The 22,512-nt window shown below is 35.1% G+C and overlaps 3 protein-coding genes across 6 annotated transcripts; 2 read left to right on the forward strand and 1 right to left on the reverse strand.

The window, feature by feature from the left end:
* Nucleotides 1-529: 529 nt before the first annotated feature.
* LOC140058455 (conserved oligomeric Golgi complex subunit 5-like) lies at nt 530-8,682 on the reverse strand. Its single transcript, XM_072104070.1, has 18 exons — nt 8,631-8,682; nt 7,918-8,057; nt 6,777-6,889; nt 6,275-6,344; nt 5,996-6,116; nt 5,088-5,372; nt 4,665-4,777; nt 4,344-4,421; nt 4,107-4,188; nt 3,605-3,785; nt 3,289-3,450; nt 3,102-3,201; nt 2,820-2,993; nt 2,538-2,641; nt 2,296-2,433; nt 1,606-1,918; nt 1,376-1,455; nt 530-1,046 (listed from the first exon to the last, which is right to left on the reverse strand). Exons 1-18 carry the CDS (start codon nt 8,659-8,661, stop codon nt 935-937), a joined length of 2,397 nt encoding a protein of 798 aa, XP_071960171.1. The 5' UTR covers nt 8,662-8,682; the 3' UTR covers nt 530-934.
* Nucleotides 8,683-8,737: 55 nt separating this feature from the next.
* On the forward strand, nt 8,738-15,194 carry LOC140058456 (potential E3 ubiquitin-protein ligase ariadne-2-like). 4 transcript variants are annotated; one of them, XM_072104074.1, is made up of 14 exons: nt 8,738-8,825; nt 9,251-9,505; nt 9,678-9,745; nt 9,835-9,907; nt 10,012-10,162; nt 10,338-10,459; nt 10,607-10,716; nt 10,982-11,099; nt 11,343-11,393; nt 11,513-11,558; nt 12,010-12,137; nt 12,611-12,754; nt 13,259-13,411; nt 13,804-15,194. In XM_072104074.1, the coding sequence occupies exons 2-14, from the start codon at nt 9,299-9,301 to the stop codon at nt 13,870-13,872; spliced, it is 1,440 nt and encodes a 479-aa protein (XP_071960175.1). In that variant the 5' UTR covers nt 8,738-8,825; nt 9,251-9,298; the 3' UTR covers nt 13,873-15,194. The 4 variants fall into 4 exon arrangements, with proteins under 4 accessions (XP_071960175.1, XP_071960174.1, XP_071960172.1 ...); XM_072104073.1 differs by having other exon boundaries at nt 8,738-8,806; nt 9,271-9,505; XM_072104071.1 differs by having other exon boundaries at nt 8,739-8,839; nt 9,271-9,505.
* A 497-nt stretch (nt 15,195-15,691) lies between these two features.
* On the forward strand, nt 15,692-20,288 carry LOC140058852 (uncharacterized). Its single transcript, XM_072104609.1, has 13 exons — nt 15,692-16,031; nt 16,863-16,928; nt 17,043-17,144; nt 17,277-17,387; nt 17,634-17,792; nt 18,066-18,260; nt 18,365-18,463; nt 18,553-18,666; nt 18,748-18,873; nt 19,016-19,123; nt 19,210-19,317; nt 19,455-19,550; nt 19,638-20,288. Exons 1-13 carry the CDS (start codon nt 15,902-15,904, stop codon nt 19,793-19,795), a joined length of 1,572 nt encoding a protein of 523 aa, XP_071960710.1. The 5' UTR covers nt 15,692-15,901; the 3' UTR covers nt 19,796-20,288.
* Nucleotides 20,289-22,512: the final 2,224 nt, after the last annotated feature.

Consider the following 22,512-nt stretch of genomic DNA (forward strand, 5'->3'; position numbering starts at 1 on the left):
TACTACAGTAATAAATAAAAAAAACATATTAAATCCCTGTTTTATTAATATTATAGAGGGCGGTAGACCAAATTAATACCAATAACCGAGGGGCTATTGCATCCTCAGGGAATAATTTCGCCAGTGTAGCATAGCAAAAAGCTATACAAAACAACCTTTGCTACAGATTTTTAAATTTGTGTAGCAAAAAATACAATACAAAACTATGTTTCTAGACTAAACAAAATTTAAAAATGAAATTTTCCCCTGATCCTTTTTTATATATAATTACCATTGATTTTATACTTTTATACAAATTTTAATATTGAGAATATGTAAATATCTTTGTAATTCAGCTAAGGCTGTGATGATGATATCGAAATTCAAGAAATGAAATAAAAAAATGTTTAAAAACACAACCCTGCCACAAGAAGCAAATAATCGCAAAAATACTTCAAATGATTTTATTATTCAAAAATTATAGTTTCTATAAATGATCTATTAATAAATAACTTTTAAAATGTACTGAAATAATGTAAAATTAATTAAACTTTACATCATATTTTATATCTCTCCAGAAGTAGTAAAAGCCAAATAAAGTTCTATTACTACTAAAAGTAGTGTCCAAGGAAATTGTATTTCATCCGCAATATAATAGAAAGATTCAAAACATCAAAACCTGTTTCTGGGTTAATTAATTGTGATTTCCTTTCTCACTCGATTTCCAGGGTACAGTTTGGTGGATAGAGTCTCCAGGGCACGAGTCTAACAGCGTAACACAGATTGGTGAACAGCCACTGGGTCCCCTCCAACGCTGGAGACATAGGTGTTTTCAGCCTTTTTCAACATATTTTAAAGTGGTTTAGCCAGTGAGCGCTCATAGCTGTTGCGCTCAATACTGTAGCTCAATAATCGGGGTAAAAGGCTTCTCTTTGCCAAGTCCACTCTCAAATGATTAAATGTGCTGTGAGCCTTTCTGAAGGATATCAAGCATTATGGGATAGATTGGTGCAAATTCCTTGGCTTGTCTTGATCTCACTGCTTGTACATACGCTTCCAACGTTCCTCTAAAAGTTTAATGTTTAATAAACAATTGAATGAAATTAGAATTTGAAACATTATGAGATAACAAGTAATTTATTTCGAACTCAACACAGCCTAGGTGGATTGAGCAGACAGTAAACTACTCCCCGTAAAGGTCTTATGTACAGCACATTGAGAGCTTGCTCATATGCGCTATATAAGAATGAATTATTATTAAGTTAATGGCGTGATTTTTTAAAATAAAATATGTGCCACACTTTTTGAGAGTTACTCTTCAAATTTAATGAATCCAAGTTATTTATGTGAACATAACGTGGACGTCCATGTCATGTTTACATTTATAAGTAATTACCTTAGAAGAGCAAGACGCTCATTCTCAGACGTATGCTCATCAAGCCATTGTGAATACCGTGACACTGACCAACCAGCAAGCTATAAAATAACAAAGACAAAAGAAAGAAAGATAAAAGCATTTTAATGAACTCTTTAATCTGTACAATGTTAATATCAATTGTTTTACATTTTCTGTCCAAGATTCCTCAAATTGTTAAACAAAAGCTCTATACAACCTCATGTACTAACCTCATGCGGTGATTTCATTTCCAAGGGTGCCCTCGCAAAGAGGAAGTGAAGTGCCGTAGAGTGCGGAATTATGTCTCCTAACGCCGGACTACTTGCGATGTGTTCTGGTGTCTGGAACAATAAAGGTCTGAAAGAACGTAGTAACTTGTATGGCTTTCCTAAATCAGACACTCTCTTACAAAGCGGCGTGACAGCCAGCTCCATCTGAGCGAAATCACCAGCAAGTCGCATTTTACCCCCATCACCTAAAGGTCGAATCAGTGAAGCGTGACGAACAAACAGTTCAACAGCATGACAAGCTATTGGATGAACACTGAAAGAAACAACAACATTTAAAAAAAACTATTTCAGAAAATGACAAATTATATTCGGCTGGAGTTTGATGAAAGGGACCTTTCTACTGTATTTGTAATGACCTCTGCATATTGTTGACCTTGACCCAGAATCTGCCAAATGTATCAAGTGAGAAAGCACAGTGTCTCTCTATGCATAAATAAACATGATGTACTGTAACTAGATTTTAGGTTGTCACCAAATCAAATGCTCCCATATGGTAAGAATAGTGACAATAGGGGACACAGGGCCTGCAGACTATCGAAATGACCATCATGCTCTGTTATTACTGTCACCTTTGTTTATGATGCGAAAGCTTCCTCAATAAACAGAGAGAATACACTCTTTGTTACTTACGTTTGAATGACAAAATCTGTACACTGGAATGGCGCTAAGTACTCCGCCTGGACCCTGGCTACGAAGCCCTGTAACTCCTTCATGTACAGTGAGCATGGGTTCTCTGGAGATTCACGTGTATTGCTTACAGCCACTGAACTGAAATACAAATAACGAATTCATAGAAATAAGATGATGGAATGATACACAATTAAAACATTTTTAACAAATTCATTGAAGGTAACAGGAGGGATTCAACTTACGATTTGAAGTCTTCACTGTGCATTGTGAGTATGATGGCCTCAATCGAATCAAGCACAGAATCCAAAAGTGGTTTGATAGCATTCCCCATTAAAGATACTATATCCTGAAATATGCAAAAAAAACACATGTAAACAAATGGTTAAGACAGAGTACCGCAAACTACATCCATACTGTAATAATGGTGAGGATTCAAGTCACTCCTCAGCCATAGTGTTGCAATCTGTGCATGTTATTTTATATATGCCTCGTCTTTAAAAAAAAAAAATTTAAATTGAAATTACAAGCAATGCTGATTGGATGGCTGCTACGGCTTGCTCTGGACAATTGACAAGACCATCGACCAATCGGCAGATGAGCTGATGAAAACTGTAAAGACTGTTAACGACTGCAATATTACGCTGTTGACCGACAGATGGGGGCGCTATAACCTGACTGGCTTCACCATCAGTTGAAAGCTACAATAAGGAAAAAACAATAATTATTTCAAGTTTTGAACTTGCAAATAAAGATAACTGATCATGTAACCCATGACCCTTAATTGACCCATGTTGTTTTATACGTACCAATTGCTCACTTTTAGCTGCAAATAACTGAATTGTCTTGGCCACGTTCTTTGCAACCACTATGCTTAAGCCATGATCTATACTTGCCACCGACAACTCACTAACAAAAATAAACAAATCAATTATTCCCAAAGTGGCTATATAACTTATTGAATCAATCAACAAAAACAAAAATAAGTGGAATTACCTTGATATTGTTTTAGAAATTCCATTTACTTCATCCTGTGAGGGCGGTGTTGTTCCGCCGGTTGGGAATACTAAATTAATTGGGTCAAACAGTCGAGACAGTGACCTCGACAAGTATGCGTTCTCAAAGGTTTTGATAGACGACTTAAAAGCTTTTTCTGGACTAAAAAAATTAAAGGCAAAAAAAGAAAAATATTAAAACCAATTTTGTTCACACTTAAAAAGCATGCATGTTAATTGGAGTTCTGTGAATAGCTTTATCACCTAGTATAGTCCTATTGGACAACATTTGGGAACAATTAAGGAAGTATTATTACCTATAATCACTGCCTTTTATCTGCTCAAACATTCCTTTGTCTTTGTGGTCACCAATCACGTCAGATGATTGTGTCGTAACGATGTTTGAACTATATTGCTGTAGGCGTTTCCATAAATCATTGTATAAACGTAGTAGCTTAGGGTATTCCCCTTCAAAGGCTTGCCGGATGAAAGTTGAATCTAAAAATATAAAGATTAAATAATAAAATATTAAGTAATATTCACATATCTGATATAGCTTACTGTTAGTTCATTTCACTGTGTAATGTGATGTGCCCAAATATGGCAGTGATATGACATCATCATATCCATATGGGCACATCATATCCATATGGGCACATCACATTTTCTTTGTCACATGTTTGATATTAGACAACCAGCTGCAACTCAACTGATAGCAGTTAAGGGTATTACTCTTCAAAAGCTGGTGGTTTTATGATTTTTCATTCAAAAAATAATTGTTTAAGCTATTATTTTTAGACAATACTACTGTGAACCTACTTTCTGCAGCAAATGCAAATTCTCTCTGTAGTATCCCAGTAGCAGACTCCCAAAAAGATTGCAAAATACTCGCCTCACTTTCCTTAAAAAAAAAGAAACACACATTAATGATTTGAGTCATAAAAGGTGACATTAATGTCAATATAAATAACATATTTTAATTCAAAAGTTTTATGAATTATAGAATAAAGTTTTTAATATGAATTTATTTTTTTATATAAATGAACAGTATGTTACCTTCTGTAGTTCCTCTATGAAACATATGTGAGTGACAGGGTCTCTCTTCTTGCTTAAGACTTTTTGCAAATGTTGTACCTAAAAAATAATTGGACATTTTGTCATTAAATATTTCAAACAACAAATAAATAAATAAATAACCTGCAATGTTGGAGGAAGACTGATATATGTATATTTAATTGCCCAAATATGGTAGTGTTATGACATCATCGTCTCCATATATGGACACAACACATTTTGTTGTCACATAAAGTTTGATAGTGTAGACAGAACTCAAGATAAACCAGAAACATGAAAGTAAATAGAAGACAACAACCTAACCTGTCCACAAGCTGAATAAATCTGATTCATAAGCTTCTCAAGATTGGTCCATAACGTTGCTCTGAATGCTGCTGTGTTGCCAGGCAACGGCATTGATGCCCGTCCTGGACCAGCTGAAATTAAACGAGTTCTTTCAAGGCAGTGTTATTTTTATCTCTTCTTATACTGGGAGACCTCTTCAGTCAAAGACTGTTCTCGCAGAGGGCCCAGTATGCAGACAAACAGTTACAAAGTTTAAAAGACAAAACATAAGATAAAACCAATTATTGATAACAAAAAATCAGACTTGCCAACCAGATCTTCGAAACTGTTAAATTCTTATTTTTATCAATCAAAAGTTTATTAAGATTTCAATCACAAAATCTATATTTTATGATTAAATATTTCAAATAAAAAGCATTAAAAAAATAAGTTTGATCGTACACTTTGTTTGTGATTGTGTTGGTTTGACGTTCAAAGCATCTTGTATGTTCTTCTGTAATGTCTCTTTGCAACCTGCCATCATTTTGTTTACAGTTTCTTTTAGGCATCCTAAATTGTGGAACACTTGGAGCGCTGTCCCCACTTGTGTTTGGTTCTGGGTCTCCATACCTTGCTCCAACATCCGTTGAGCTTGACCTTCTACGTTCTTCTTTGCCTTCTTTATAAACAATGTCTCTTCTTCAATGACCTCGATGCCAGAAAGGTCGATACCATGGTACAGGTAATCTAATTGGTTAAAGAAAGTTGGTTACAATTTTGTTATACCATAGCTTTATCACCACCTGTAGTCACCAATGTCACTGTCATCAAAATGTCACCAACACTATCATATTTACTGTCACTAACACTATCATATTCACTGTCACCAACACTATCATATTCACTGTCACCAACACTATCATATTCACTGTCACCAACAATGTCACTAACACTATCATATTCACTGTCACCAACAATGTCACTAACACTATCATATTTACTGTCACCAACACTATCATATTCACCATCACTAACACTATCATATTCACTGTCACCAACACTATCATATTCACTGTCACCAACAATGTCACTAACACTATCATATTTACTGTCACTAACACTATCATATTCACTGTCACCAACACTATCATATTCATTGTCACCGACACAATCATATTCACTGTCACTAACACTATCATATTCACTGTCACCAACAATGTCACTAACACTATCATATTTACTGTCACCAACAATGTCACTAACACTATCATATTTACTGTCACCAACACTATCATATTTACTGTCACCAACACTATCATATTCACTGTCACCAACACTATCATATTCACTGTCACCAACACAATATGTACCCAATTCATTGAGACTTTGAGCTGCCTTGGTTATCTCTCTTGCTCCTCCTTGTAGTTGCCCATGGAGACGCTTGCTTAGATACAAGATGCGGATGATACGACGCAATAAGTCACAAGTTTCCTGCAAATGAAAATTTCAAATAAAGTATATAAAAAAACAACTGGTAAGCACCGCTTCTTTTGGTTGCCTATTGTAAATGTGTCAATAAATGTCAAATACAGATTATTACTGCATGATCTACATGGAAATTCATAATAGAAATAATAGGTTTAACTGACCTGTAGTCGTCTAAGCTGAGCTGTACGTGCAACCACTTTGCTATAAGGCTCTACAAGTTTACTCTTTATCCTGTAACATAAATACATTGTTTGAATTTACTAACATACTAACAACTACATCTACAATGAACAATTGCTATGGTCAATCACCTATGTCCTGTTAATGAACAGAGAAGGTACACTTTTTAGGGGAAAAATGTAAAATTAAGACACAGGCAAAGCTTTACACATCACAACTTAAATTAGGCATATTACTAGAGTTAAGCAATTAAAGTAACTTAAGTCTATGTTGGGAAGTTGGGCATAGTGTATAAGGTTATATAATAAAAAAATGTGTGAACATGTCTAGCAATCCTCTTAAGCTCTGTCTACACTATCAAACTATCGAATATGGACACGATGACATCATAGCACTACCATATTTGGGCACATCACATTATGTTTGATAGTGTAGACAGAGCTTAAAGATGCAATATATTAGAAAGTAAAGTTCTTGTTCTACCTATCAACAGCAGACTGCAGAGCCTGTATCCTTGTATGCATCATTTGAAGCACGCCATCTAAAGTTTCAATTCCAGTCGCTTGGGAAAGTAAATCACTGTGGTGTGCGGCAACCTGAAAAGAATTTAAAATATCAAATAAACTTGCATACTGAATAATATCTTATATGAATTTAATTATCAAAATTTTTTGGTATTTGATACAAAAAAAAGCCATGAGACAGAACGGTTTATTACAACATAAAATCTTTACAACAACCTTTAAAAAATTTATGTATAGTATATATATATTTACCGATTAACACAAGAAAACATACAGTGGGAAAAGAGGGTTCTTAGCACCTAGCATATATATATATCGCTGTGGCTAAAGATACGGTACCGTATTCTAACTTCTGTTTACTAAAGGTACGGTAAAATTGCATTACGTCATAATCAGCCAATGGGGTTCTGGTACGTGTGTGACGTCATCATATAAGGATTTTTTTTTCATATCGCGTCTGTTGTATGTAGAGAATTCCTGTCGGCGGCGCCAGGCTGCATGGATGTGTGTGCGCTGATGAGGGTTTTATTTTTATTCCAAATGGCCTTTAGGCCTATATTTTTTATTAAACTTTGTTTACAATGGTGACCATAAACAACAAGCAAATGCGGACAATAAAGGGGCCCTCAAATACTATGATTTTTAGACAGTAGCCCCAGGGCTGAGTCAATCATCAGCGCACACATGCAGCTGGCCCCAGCCTGGCATCGCTTTCCTTACACACAAACAAACTCATATAATGAGGTTATAGTACGTAGTAAGTAGGCCTAGGCCTCTTTTGAAACGGTTTTCTGTATTCTAGAATTAAAATCAACATGTTTTGGCTTTTCAATAATAATAACAGACGTAGGCTGCATTTAGTTTTTGTCACACACGACGGCGATAATAGCGATAAATGAAGCATAAAGAAAATGCGGTTGATACTGTTTTCGCGATATGAAAAAAAAATCCAAAGTCCTTATACGATGACGTCACACACGTACCAGCACCCCATTGGCTGGTTATGACGTAATGCAATTTTACCGTACCTTTAGTAAACAGAAGTTAGAATACGGTACCGTATCTTTAGCCACGGCGTATATATATATATTAGTAGTTACCTGTGAATGGAGCTCCTTGTCCAGCAGTGTTATCCCTTCGGTCAGCTTGGACAACTGATCCGATATCGCCATAGTCTGCATCACATGGTTTGTATGCGCCTTTACATCGAAATCGTCTTGGAGAAAGTTACGAAACGTTTCTATTAAAAAAAAAATTATATAAGATACTTATTAAATTAAATATCATTTAGCCTACACTGTGCATTGATAATAATATTGATCCTAATGTACATCATTTCATTTTACTATTAATATTTAAATAAAATCCACATGCCTGATGGGGAACAGCAAATAGAAAAAATAAACCTTTTTTTGTGAACATTTTTAATTTTATTAAATAAATATATAATTATTATTAATATTAGGTTTAGCCTATATTGTATGATAGAGAATAAAACAAAACTGCAACAGTTAGTGCAAAGGATATAGCTGTGTATAGCATACTTTAAAAATGACAAAAATAAAGATTGATAACACGCTAGGCTATGAGTCTCATTTACGCAATGACGTGGCAGGAGCGGGAGCCACTGGGCCCCGTGATGATGCAGAATTGACTGACTAACTACGAACGGCCTAGCTTATTCATATAGCTATAACTCAGTGAATATATCTTAAAATTATCCACAACTATTGGTCAGTTTTCTATATTATATGTTAAGTCATTAACTAATATTCACTAAAACATAAATTCCAATTTAATTGAATAAACCAACCATCTTCGTTCATCTGTAAAATAGCCTCCATTTTGCGATACGAATGAAAGAAGGGCGACGACCCTGGATGACCTAACAGGAAGCAAATCACTACATTTGACCTTATTAGCGATGATGTCACTTCCTACAATTTCTATATATAGAACACAACAAACCTGCTGGTAAACAAAAACAGGGTGGGTTTCCGTCAAAAACGTAATTAAACACAGGTATATTTTATTTAAATAGAATACTAGTTGAATAGTTTTATAGTTTAGGAATACAATAAGGAAAAAAGTTTATAAAATATGTAGTTTTAATCTATGAATTTGTTCTAAATTTAAAATGTTGGCTAGGCATGCTGTGATTTAGTGTGAATGCATGTTGATCGACTTGTCTACACGGTAGAAACTCGATTTGTCACGTTGACATTGTGTGTGGCAGCCTGTCACCTAGCCTAGGCCTAGAGTACATTTCGATGATACATGTAAAACACATATTAATATATTCACCATAGTGTCATAACACAGATTACCTGCTTATCCCCTGTTTTTCTTGATGTACTGTTCTTTGTTACTTATTAATACTGTATTAAACTATATAAAAATAAAAATTATTCATTTTAATTACTGCTAATGCAGTATTTTTATATTGTTTATAGAAACCAGCTTCCAAAAGAACTCTGTGAAATGGACGAACCAGAATATGATGATGAATATGACGATGAAGAAGACGATGATGATGACGACTATTACGGGGAAAATAATGATGACGAACTTGAACCAGCTGCAGATAAAGAAAAAGATCCTGAATATTTTGAATATGAATGCTACACATTGGAACAAGCAAAGGATGTACTTGATGGAGAAAAGGACAGAGCTGCTAAGATTCTTAAAGTATATCGAATCATGTTTCTTTCTCTGCAACACACTTCACTGACTGGCACACACACTCATTCCATATATCCAGCCACATTTCAACACACACACACATCCACTGACTTGAAAATTCTCTAAATTAATGTTATCAATAATTAGTAACAATCGTTACTACCATTTTTCTTTGTAGGTCGCGCCCCCTGTTGCCCGAGTTTTGTTGATGGCCCATAACTGGATGTTTTCGGAAATAGAAAATAGGTAGGCAAAATGTATTGCGGATATTGAATGTTAAAATTCCAATGTGGCTGCTTTGAATATTGAATTAATATTGCATTTTTTATTTACAGGAACCAACAAGATATTTTGAATTTACTAAAAGATTGCAAGGTGATACCAAGAGCTGATCAAAGTGTTCCAAAGGTTTGTCATTCAGTTTCTGTATGGAGTACAAAAAGTGACTAAAAATACCCTGGCTAACAAAAACAAAGATTGTGAATAACATAATGGTATATTTGTTATTATAGGACATTGCGGTGCCTAGCAACTATACTTGTCCAGTATGTGTCCAGCGTGTTCCTAGTGGGAGCCTTCAGACACTCACGTGTGGTCACTTCTTCTGCAAGGCCTGCTGGACAATGCATCTGGAGTTCCAAGTGCAAGATGGAGTAGCTACAGGTATAGTTACTTCCTTTTTCTAGAAACGGAACAGAACATATATTTTGTCTTATATAAAAACCTCTGGCCCTTTTACATTATAACTAGAAATATTATATCAGTGTAGGAATGAAACTTTGTAGTTAAACCACTCTTTTGACATATGTGATGATAATCGATTTTGTCTTTCTTTTAGATATTCAATGTATGGCTAGTGATTGTTCTATTATTGCAACAGAAGACTTTGTTTTACCGCACCTAAACAAACCAAAATTTAAAGATAAATATATGATATTCTGTATGCGAGATTACATAAAGGTTAGTATGCCTAGCAGCAAGCAGGCAAGGGTTACACCATGGTTATACATAATGATTATTGTATTAGCAAATCTTGGTAGTACTAAAAACCGACCTTTTTAAACAACAAAGGTAGAGATCTAACTAAACATCTTGTATTTGTGACAGACTCATTACAATCTACGACAGTGTCCTGGTGTTGACTGTGAGGTCACTGTAAAGTCTAACTCTCCTCAACCGAAGAAAGTCGTTTGTACTAAGTGTCAGACAAGCTGGTGGTAAGGATCCTTTAGTTTTTTCTTGGTACCTAATTACAATCCACCAGAGTGTTTACTTACGAAAACAATAGTTGATAAACAATATATTGATTTATCACTTTGCATGGTGAATAAACCCAAAAAGAAAATAAAGTAAAGTTGACAATACCTTGATGTTCCAGTTATACTATAATTGTAGCATAACAAAATCCTATACCATATTCTAAATATGTTATCAATATTTTGTCTTATTTAACATATATCTTTGTTATATTGCTTTTGCTAGTTTTCAATGTACAGGGAATTACCACGCACCCGCAGACTGTGACACTATCAAACGATGGCTAACTAAATGTGCTGATGATTCAGAAACTGCAAATTACATTAGTGCTCACACTAAAGATGTATGTCAAATCTTCTAGTTACTAGATAGATATCAGATCAAATCTGTCTATTATTCTACTTAAATAATACAAAATCTATAGATCTAGACATACAGGATTCTCACCCATAGAATCAATAATAGTCCATCATAATTTATCCTGTTACCTTGCCACTAACCCTATACGTGTTGATACCAACAGCCATGAGCCGTCTGCATCTATATGCATGTTCTTTAAGTTGATATTCCAATGTTTATTTTTCAGTGTCCTAAGTGTAATATTTGCATTGAGAAAAATGGGGGATGCAATCATATGGTAAGTGAAGCATTGAAGATAGGAAAAGACCCAAGTTTAGAGTATTAAGGGTATAAGGGCCACAAAAAATGTCATAAACTAACTGGATTACTTTAACACAGTAAATATTATTTTTCCAGCAATGCTCAAAATGTAAACATGACTTTTGTTGGATGTGTTTGGGAGGTAAGCAATACAAAGTTGTTTATTATAATGGTTGTTAATACAATCTCATGAAATTTTTTTGTTACATTTGTACAACATTACTTTTGAGTGAGTGAGTGGCCGAGCTGTAATTACGTAGCCATAACATCGGCAGGGGTTCGAGGCTCATTCACTCCATGGTTCTGGTGGTAGAACGAGTCTTCTTGGATAAGGACTATAAACCGTAGGTCCAGTGTACACATCTAGCTCGTGTGCACTTTAAAGAACCTAGTACATCTTTCGAGACGAGTAGGGGTATTAGTACATCACAGCCACTGATCACCAACTGGGCCCTCTGGAAGACCAGTCGTTGACTGAAGAGGTTACCCAGTATAAATATATATTGCAATCAATCAATCAATCAATCACTACAGTCAGAAATAAGTGCACAGCAATAAACTGTACATTTTTATAATCTTCATTTTGTTTGCAGACTGGAAGAACCACGGCAGTGAATATTACGAGTGCAGTCGCTACAAAGAAAATCCTAATATATCAAATGAATGTGCTAATGTAAAGGCAAGAGAAGCACTTAAAAAATATCTATTTTACTTTGAGAGAGTAAGTGTACATTGTCAACATTTTAAAGCGTGGTTCCCACTAGAACGTAACGCAAGGACGTAAACGCAACGCAAGCGTTTTAACCAATGACAAGCGAAGTTATAGACAGTTAGCAATCACAAGCGAATAAGTCAACGCTTGTGATTGGCCACCAATAGTGGGAACCACGCTTAAGAGGACAGGGTGTATGTACAGATTAAACGTTCCATGAATAATATCTGTATAAATAATAATGGTATAAGATACCCTTATTCTTTTAAAAATTTAAATGATCGACTTTTGTGAGTTCATATTTGGGCACATCACACTTATTTTGTCAAACTAATTTGATAGTGTAGACAGAGCTAATGAATTGTTGTCTCCGTTAGCTGGTTGAAAATAAAGCTGCCCCTATGTATTTATATCTAATAAATTAACTGAAGAATGTATTAATTTTGATAAAACACTAATTAATTATGTTTGTATCTTTAAAGTGGGAGAATCACTCAAAGAGTTTAAAATTAGAGGAACAAATGTTGGATGGAATTAATGAGAAGATTCACGGTAAAGTGATGAGTAACACAGGCACCTGGATTGATTGGCATTATCTGTTGGACTCGGCAGCCCTGCTTACAAAAGTAAGTCTGGCTCGTGTTTACTTTAAGAAAAGCTCAGTTCATCTTTCCAAAGAGTAGGTGGTTACCCTGGTATACTGGTCCATTCATCCCCTGTCGTTGGGGACAGACAAACGGGTACCGTTTGGTGGCAGCACTTGCAATGAAGGGACCCTTAGGAGAGAAGAAAGTTGTTGTATGTGTCGTCCACACCTGTGCGCAATTCAGCTCAGTTAGGCTGCAAGTCACAGGTTATTCCCCCACATTTACAAATAAATTACACTTACCACTGTAAGTAGGCCTACTGTACTCGCATTGATCACCTTCCTTACTTACATCAAAATAAACACTGAATGAATAAATGAATAAGCACTAGCTGGATAAATTAAGCAAAATTACTTTAAATTATTCTCCTATGGAGTAGAAAGTGATCAATGCGTCATCCACAAACACACCTGCATTGTATTCAAATTAGCAAAACTAAAGGAGTTAAATTATACTAAAATGATAATGATTTTGTTACGATAGTGTCGGTACACGTTACAGTACACATATCCGTATGCGTATTACTTGGATTCTGGACCAATGAAGGACTTGTTTGAGTACCAACAAGCGCAGTTAGAAGCTGAAATTGAAAATCTTGCCTGGAAAGTTGAAAGAGTTGAAACGACAGATCGAGGGGTAAGTAATAGTAATAATGGTAGTCTTATATAGCGCCTAATACAATGTTTCTAAGCGCTTTACATACAAAAATGATCTATAAAATATCCTAAAGCTCTGTCTACACTATCAAACTAGTTTGACAAAAAAGTGTGATGTGCCCAAATGTCTAATGTCTAAATATGGTAGTGATATGTCGAAATATGGTAGTGATATGACATCATCATGTTCATATTTGGGCACATCACATTTTTTTTGTCACATTTACACCGCTCCGTTCTCCTTAGTGTACTGCCCGAACAACATTGTTACTTTCTGTGGCTAGAACTACTGACTGATGTTTTTATTATAGAATAAAAATTACAAGTTATATGTATTTATTTACAATCATAGTATTGTTGTTTTTTCTTTAGGATTTAGAAAATCAAATGGATGTTGCAGAGAAACGACGTTTAACTCTACTTCAAAGGTTTTTTCTATAACATGACTAGCAACTCAAAACTCTTGAATTTGAACAATTAATGCAAATAATCTAAAAAATCCGTGATCGTAACACAACTTCAACTACTAAAATATGCTATAGAAATAGAGTGCGGTATAATCTCCAAGGGAGTGCGGTATAATCTCCGATAAAGTGCGGTATAATCTCCGATAGAGTGCGGTATAATCTCCGATAGAGTGCAGTATAACCTCCGATATTACATATGGTGGATTGCCTAAATGGAAATCCAAAAAGTAGGTATGCACTATGTTTTTATCTGGCAAAATGCCAATTAACTACTGTTTTGTGAGATGTGGAGACCGTCACCATCAAACATATATTCAAACAAAAATATATTACTACTTCTGCCTCCTGCACTCTTTTTTGAGAAAGTTATTCATTAACAACCAGCTCCAACAGGTTAAAATATATAAGAGTATATTATGTTTAAATATTTATTCTTTCACATGTTTAAATTCATGTACAGTATATAATATCATGACTTAAAAAGTACATGTCATCATTATCAAGATATTAATAATGTGCAAAATATATTAAAGTATATATAAATATTTTGTTCAGGGCAAGTCAGGTTTTACACGATGCAATGATGAAAAGTAACTAAGTTGTATTGCTTTAACAATAGTGGTGATACTAAAGCTCTGTCCACACTATCAAACTTTATGTGACAAACAAATGTGATATGCCCATATATGGACATGATGATGTCATATCACTACCATATTTGAGCATATCACTACCATGTTTGGAAACATTACACTATATTAAAATAGACAGACATTCCTAAAACATGTTTCTCAATCATTTATATAATTATAAAATTTCTTTGGGATGCTGTATATATTCTAAAACTAAATATTTTATGAGCAGTTCCTCCAGTTCATACTATACGTTATCATTATATTATCAGCATGTGTACACCTGTGTGTTATTTATCCCAGTGAATGTAGGGTATATAATCGGGTCTACTCACACTGCCGCCGTGTCCACAACAAATTTTGTTCTAATGGGTGTAATTAAGTGTAGAATATACTTGTTTTTAATATGAGGCGTCGGTAGCCAAATGGTCTAGATAAGTTTGTTTTAAAAAGAAATAAGAATATTTAGTTTCGCAATTGGTACTTTATGTTGTATTTTATTATATGCTATAAGAAATAGTAAAATCAAAGGCCTATATATAGTTCGTTTTTTCATATTTAGAGTTAACAAATTGATTTGTAGAAACTTTTTAGATAGATTTTGTTTTGTTTTATTTAACAAGAACAATTGTATTCAATAAACAATACTGTACACATAAGAGAACACGTGGTTATTTCCCTATCATTTATTCATTTGCGTTGCGCTTACGTACATCTTTGCGTTTTGCGCATACGTCGTTGCGTTGCGCATATGTCGTTGCGTTGCGCCTACGATATTGCTTTTACGAGCTGTTGTCTTTTTGACAGTATATCATTTTCTCTATTATTTCGTCGGCACATTCGATTAAATAAGATTTATATTTTAACCAATAAGAAACATGATACACTTCATATAATGCGTTTAAGACATTTGAGATTTTGTATTAAGTAACATGCCAGTTTTGTACACTTTGCGCAATTTCCTTTCTTTTAATATAATTATAATTGTTATATAGCTGACGTAAGTCATCTGTTTGGTTGTTACCATGGATCTGAGATTTTAATCAGACTTGTAGCGCTTACAATAATACCTTTCGAGATGTGCTCGTACCGAGACTGACATGATTTTCTACGCACTCTGAAATGTGTTGAGAAAACAAATAGGCGTTCAAAAGCTGACAATAGATCAGTAGTTTTAATAGGGGTGTTGTGGCAATAGGACGTGTGAGACCCGCGTAAGTGCGCTACATGTATCGCATAGTAACCAGTACGCGCACGCTCTAACGGAAAGATATCACCGCCGCCGCCCCAGGTAACCACCAATACAAACTGCACGTACTCAACAACTCAACAAGAAAGCTAAACTTTACTAGCTTGTTAACGTTTTTCGTAATGGAAACTATAAGCGAACTAACAGAGTCATTGCAGGAGAGGGAAAAGGATGGAACCGGAGCAGGAGACAGTAGGCCTACTATATTGCCCAGTATTGAAACATCAAACACCAGTATGACAAGAAAACGCGGTGAGTTATTTAATCTTCTTAAACTTCTTCTGCTTTTGACAACCTATACCTACAGTAGGCTACCTCTCGATATTTTTTTTCTGAAAATGTTAAATACACGATTTTATCTTGCATCTAGACTATGAATAAAGAAGAGTATTTTGTAGGCCCTAGGCTACTTAATATAGGCCTATTCCTATGTCTATTGATATGATGTTAGGCCGGATGTTGGTTATTAAAATATTATATTAATTCATGATTTATTGTCATTCTATTTCTATCTTTTACAATACAATATTTACTTTGCCATAATAAAAGCGTAGGCCTATATTAAATACAGTATTCGCGTGAAATCAATAATATTTTAAAGCGACATTTCAAAGTATAGGCGCCTACTTGTTGATATTAAAACATCTATATCAACAGCAGCTGTTCATACTTCCTGTCTTTAGAAATTCAAATTCAAGATGACCACCTCAACGCCGCCGAGATGTGTAAGATTGGTTTTTGAAATCAAATGTTTATCTTTAGCAGTGTCCGTTAAGCTACGTTTACACTGAGCAGAACACCGGATCAAATCCGTACGGAATCCGGTGTTGGTTAGTGTGAACGCTTCTATTCTTAACACTAAACCCATTCCTCGATTGTTTTCAGTGTGAACCTAGCTTTAGAAATTACAGAAATTTTAACAATTAGTTTGTTTAATTAAAATTATATTTTAGACGTTGGCGTTCCATAATGTTTAATTATAATGACATGACGTCCTATAGAAATGTATTAGCTCCAATCATACCGTACCATATTTCACAGAATTTTGCTAATAATACATCATTATTCATCTGAAAATTACAGATATCAGACGAAGTGCAATGGGCGAATACATTGTTCCAAATGGGGAGGTTCCTCTCACTCAACAAGGTAAACATTTTTGTTGGTTATTGTTTGTAGGCCTTTAACATAATTTAAAGATAATGTTACGCGCGCGTCAATAGGAAATTCCATAATAATGTAAACTTTTTTTCTCAATCAAAGCAATTCCGTTACCAGGCCCTGCTGATTACCAACCAAAAGTATATCTGACGTCACCTCTGAAACCACAATACTCTATTGTTGGCCGACCAAAACCTGCAAAATGTAAGACAAACAGACAGTTATTATATTGATACTAAACAAATTGATTCCTATCGCACTTACAATTGATAAGATAGAAGTTTGAATAGTCCGTATTGCACTTTAAATAGTACCGTATTGCATTTTATTTTATAGTGCCTCAACATCCGGGTCCAGCAGACTACAAAACGACAGGAGATATGACATGGAGAGACAGACACGTGACTCTTAAGTCTAAGGGTAAAACATGTCCACATGGTTTAAAACGTAAGTATACAAAATATGCAATCTATATAATTATTTTGACTGTGATCTAATGTTGGCGGCAACACAAGGACGTAGCTCATCGCATTTTGGACTAATAACAACGCAATGGATCATCCGAACTGTCGCTCATGATTGGTCAACTTACTTGAGTTGCGCGAGCGCCTGACGTTACGTCCAAGAACTGACTAAACGTAGCCGTTTATAATAATAATAAAGAAAATGAATTAATTGTATTTTATATGATAGCTGATCATCATTTAACGTGCAGTCTGGGACCTGCTGGGTACGCAGTACAGTACAACGATACAGGCAAACACGCACCAAGAGTTGGTATGTCGTACCGACACGCGGAGGGCGTGAACGCAGGCCATCCGAGCCAGTTGGTACAACCAGTAGACACCTACGGTATGTGATATTCAAGAATTTATGGTGCGGCAATCAATATAAGTATGCGCTGTCGAATAGAAATATTCGATCGTGTACTTCAGAACCCCGGTGCCCGCAAGGATCTGGTTTTGGCAACGGCTTTTGCTTTGTGTGTACTGTGCGCGGGCGTTAAAACGGTCAAGGCGATATCAGGACGGTCAATAAGATGGTCAAGACCGTCAAGCGCTTATTGAAATGAAACCATATTGTTAGTTATTACTTGATAAATAAACAATTAAATTTTATATACAGGTGTCAAAACACCCGGGCCAAATGCTTATCGCCCAAAATCCCCCACTCGTGGCCCAAAGAAATCTTTTGGAAGTGGTCGTCGAATTAATGCGGAGACGCTTGGCCCGGGCCCAGCTGGTTACACCATTCAAGATACAAGTGTAATAGGGCCGGCGTACAGTTTATCAAAGAGGCTACCATCGGAATGGCAAAAAGGTAATAACAGTTATTGTAATTATTAATAACAATGTAGTTTGATAACTATAGTTTTTAATTTATTTAAAAGTAAATATACGTTTATATCCCATTTACCTTTTCAGTGTCAGACAGCCCATCTGCAAATAAATACAACATAGGGACAACCATAGGCAAAGGAGTTGCTATGTCGATACACAGCAGGCAGCCATTGCGAAAGAGTGGTAATGTTGCATTGTTTTTTTAATATTATGCTGTTTAAAAATTTGATGTTAAATAATACATTCATTAACTTATTTGTTCTTTTTTTTAGATGAAGACCCAAAAAACATTGGACCTAGTCCAAACGCTTACGTGATGCGTGATCTTATGACGTATTCGTACGCGCCAGCTTACACCATGACGTACAAACCATTTGAAAATAACGGTAAGTACGGTGACCTATCACGCGCGCGCTTCTTGTGACGTAACGTCAAACTTTTTCAATTTTTAAAAATTATTTTTATAGAAAAATCGGAACCGAGTCCTGCCCACTACAAACCCAGTAGCAGAACTCTTCCTAAAGCGGCAGCATTTTCTTGTGGCAGACATTGCAAACCGTGCTTTCCGGACATCCTAGAATATCCAAATATGGGTAAGATACGTCATCTCTCAGTACACGTCATCTCTATGACGTAGTACAAAAGTGAAATGAGCTAATTGTACTGTTTTTAAAAGTCAAACGTTGTTTTTGTTTGCACCTGCCATATTTTAACATTTGTTTTCTTAAATTTAAGCTAAGAATAATACGACTCCTGGTCCAGGTGCATATCACAGATCTAAGAAGTTCACCGATAACGATAAACCAGCATACACAATGAAGGGACCCGCAAAATCAAAAACAAGTAAGAAAGCTAGCCTACTTTTTTATGCACCAACTATTGTGCTATTTTTTTCTATCTTTCTTTTTATTTTTCATTTTCTTCTGCAGACGAAGTTCCTGGACCGAACCACTACGATATAACAGTGTTACATCGACCAGACGGTAAAACAGCACCAAGTTTCTCAATGGCCAAACGATGTACAAAACCAGTAATAAGTAAGCCAAACTTAACTCAGTATTGACTTAACTCAGTATAGACTCTCATCTGTAGGCCTACGCGTATTTTTAACAATGTGCGCGCAACACACTGTTTCTGCCAATTAGAAAATTAACAAATTCTTTTTCGCCAACAGAGAATGACAATCCGGGACCAAACGTTTACAATCCTCGCGTGGACACGAATGATGGCCCTAGTTATAGCATGACAAAACGACCACAGAAAATGAAACGTAAGTTCGTACTTAACTAGATTTAGTTGGTTTTTCAAAAGCTGCTGTCTGATAAACGTTTACTAACTGTTATTTTCGCCATTTCAGTAAAGCCAAGTCCAGCACCTAATTCATACATCGTAGGAACAGGTCAAACAAGTAGAGGTCACTATTCAGGGGCAAAGGCAACATTCAAATCACGTGGTACTCCATACGTATATGGTGGTTTCGCCTTACAGTCATCGGTTAGGCTTCTACAGAACTAGTCCGCATCAATACATATAATAGGCCTAGACATTTACTAATTAAAATAAAACGATTATAAGAAACCTATTGTAAACGCATTTTATGTTGGATCGGGATTTCGTTAGAAAATGAGTGAGTGTCTAAGCTTGATTCCCAATTGGCTGCAAGTAATTTGGCCAATCACGAAGCGATTACTCAAGTTTCACTTGTGATTGGTCAACTCACTTGCGGCCAATTGAGATTCATTTTAATTTGCTACGTGTTTCAATTGATAATATATTGATCTATATAATGTAGAAAGGTAAAAAAATACACAACTTTACATAAATTTCGATAAACAAACTTGTACAAAATAGAAAGTATTTTATTCAGCTTGAAAACAATAAAATAACATTAATAAGCTTAAATCTTCGTCCAGAATACACAACTGTTATTAAATTTATTTGTTTATACTGTATCGTCAAACCAGGAATGTGATAAGTAAAGTTATATTTGTATTTTAGTAAGTAGATCTGTGATTATTATTCTGTGGAACTGACGTTTACAGTCATGGCAACGCGTATGCGCATGCGTAATCATCATGTGATTTAAATTTATTATGAACTACTGGCCAATCAGAAGCAACATCAACCATCTACCACACACACGTGACCAGGCGTCAGGCGACACCACCACCGAGGCGCGGCCCTTCAAACGGACATATCGACGACACGGCGAAATAAAATAAAAGTGGTAAGTAATACATTCATTGAGAATTGTCTGAATTTACGTTGTTAGTATTAGTAGAGAGGCCAAATACACAAAAGTCCTCTATAAAAAGTTTGGGGGGCATTTTTTGTTAATAGCAGGCAACCATGTTGAATGTATCCTTTGTGGGGTGACAAAAACGATAGGGGTGGATGCCATCTTCAGTTTTGGGTTTTAAGGTCAGTTTATGTGGTCAAGAGGTCAAACAAGGTCAAAATATAGGATTTTTTTTTATTCACGGAAAATCATCTACATCATCAGATCTATCCAAAAAAGGTATATCTGAAGATCAACTGATGCTTCATATTATAGTAATTATGAGATAAACATTTAATTTTACACATAAAAACATAGGAAATTAGATATAAAAGTGTCATTTTCTCAAAATGTTATTTTCACATATTTCTGTAAAGTACACACAGTTTTTTAATAGGCTTTTCCCAGTCTGTTGTAAATTTGTCTTTTTTATGTTGTCCACCAGTCATCGTTTTGATTTTTGTCGGAAAAAATAGGTCAAGTGTTATATGTATGAAACGCCATATGTGCCAAAAGATTGGTCTTTTACTATAATATTAATATTACCTATAATAATGTAATACAGTAATATTTAGAAATTTGTTTTTAGAAAAATTAATAATATTACCTATAATAATGTAATAATATTTAGAAATTTGTTTTTAGAAAAATTTCGAAAACAGAGACCTAATATGACCTAATGTCGAGATGTTTTGGTTTGGGTCAGAGACCCCCTATAATGTAATTATTTAAACATATTTTTCATTATTTCAATGATACAAGTTTTTATTGAAGTTTGTTGTTTCAAGAAATCTCGAAAGAGAAACCTGGGTATCGAGTCTTTGTTTTAAAAAACCCTGACTATTGGACTTTATCAAGGTTGGAAGGAGTGTTAATTGGGGACTTCTTCTTGAGGCCTTCGCATCTATGCTATCATGGCTGACGGTGATAACAAATATAAAACTCCTTAAGTAATTAAGAAGTCCTTTATACACATGGATAAAGACGGTTTTAACGTTATTTACAAACCTTACGTTACGTACTGTGTCCAGGTATGAAATCCATTTCTCCCAAAAAGTAAATGCACTTGAAGAGGACAGCGTCATGCGACAAATCAAATTCCAGCTACCCATTCTTATTCATATGAAGATCGTTTAAAGTTGGCTTGGCCGAACAACCCTGTATGACGGACGAATTCATGGTGACTTGATTGAAAATTTTCAAAAGATTTCGAGGGTGTAGCCAAGGAAGACTTCCTTCAAATAAGATGCATTCAAGCAGAGATACACAAGGACATCAGCTTAGACTTTTTAAACCTAAATTTCACAAAGGACTGATAGGAGATCCACTTTTTCACAAATTAGTAATTATATATTTTAATAGTTTGCCAACCAAAGTCGTCATTTCTGAAACCACCAACACATTTAAAAACCGATTGGATTCGTTGTAGAAATTAGGTCAAAAGGGTAAACAAATTTACTATCAGAACCAATATTCTAAACACTGAGTGGATGATTGATCAATTCAAAATAGAATCATTGGTATAACAAGAAACGCTGTACTTCATTGATAGGTTCTGCATGACATGGTCAGACTGATCACGAATCACACATAATACACAATATTCTTTCGAACTGACAGATGATAAGGAAGATCTTATATTTAAAGTAACAACTTATTGAAAGAAAGAAAAACAGTAGAACTTAGAACTACATGAGCCACTGAGAAAGCATCGCTCTAAACCTTTGCGGATTTCTATAAGGCAACTGTTTTGATAAAGTATATAACTGACAGAAAATCTGCTGATGAACCATTGGAGTATGATCATAACCCAATTTTAATATCTTTAACCAAATATGACTTCACATATCTTGATGGATGGCGTTGAAATACCCACAGATGTTCCAGAAGAAAACTTACAGTAAAAACATGATGGTCATGCACTATAGGATGCAGTAAACATGGCTGTAAACAT

Source organism: Antedon mediterranea, chromosome 9, assembly GCF_964355755.1.
Source record: "Antedon mediterranea chromosome 9, ecAntMedi1.1, whole genome shotgun sequence".
Lineage (NCBI taxonomy): Eukaryota > Metazoa > Echinodermata > Crinoidea > Comatulida > Antedonidae > Antedon > Antedon mediterranea.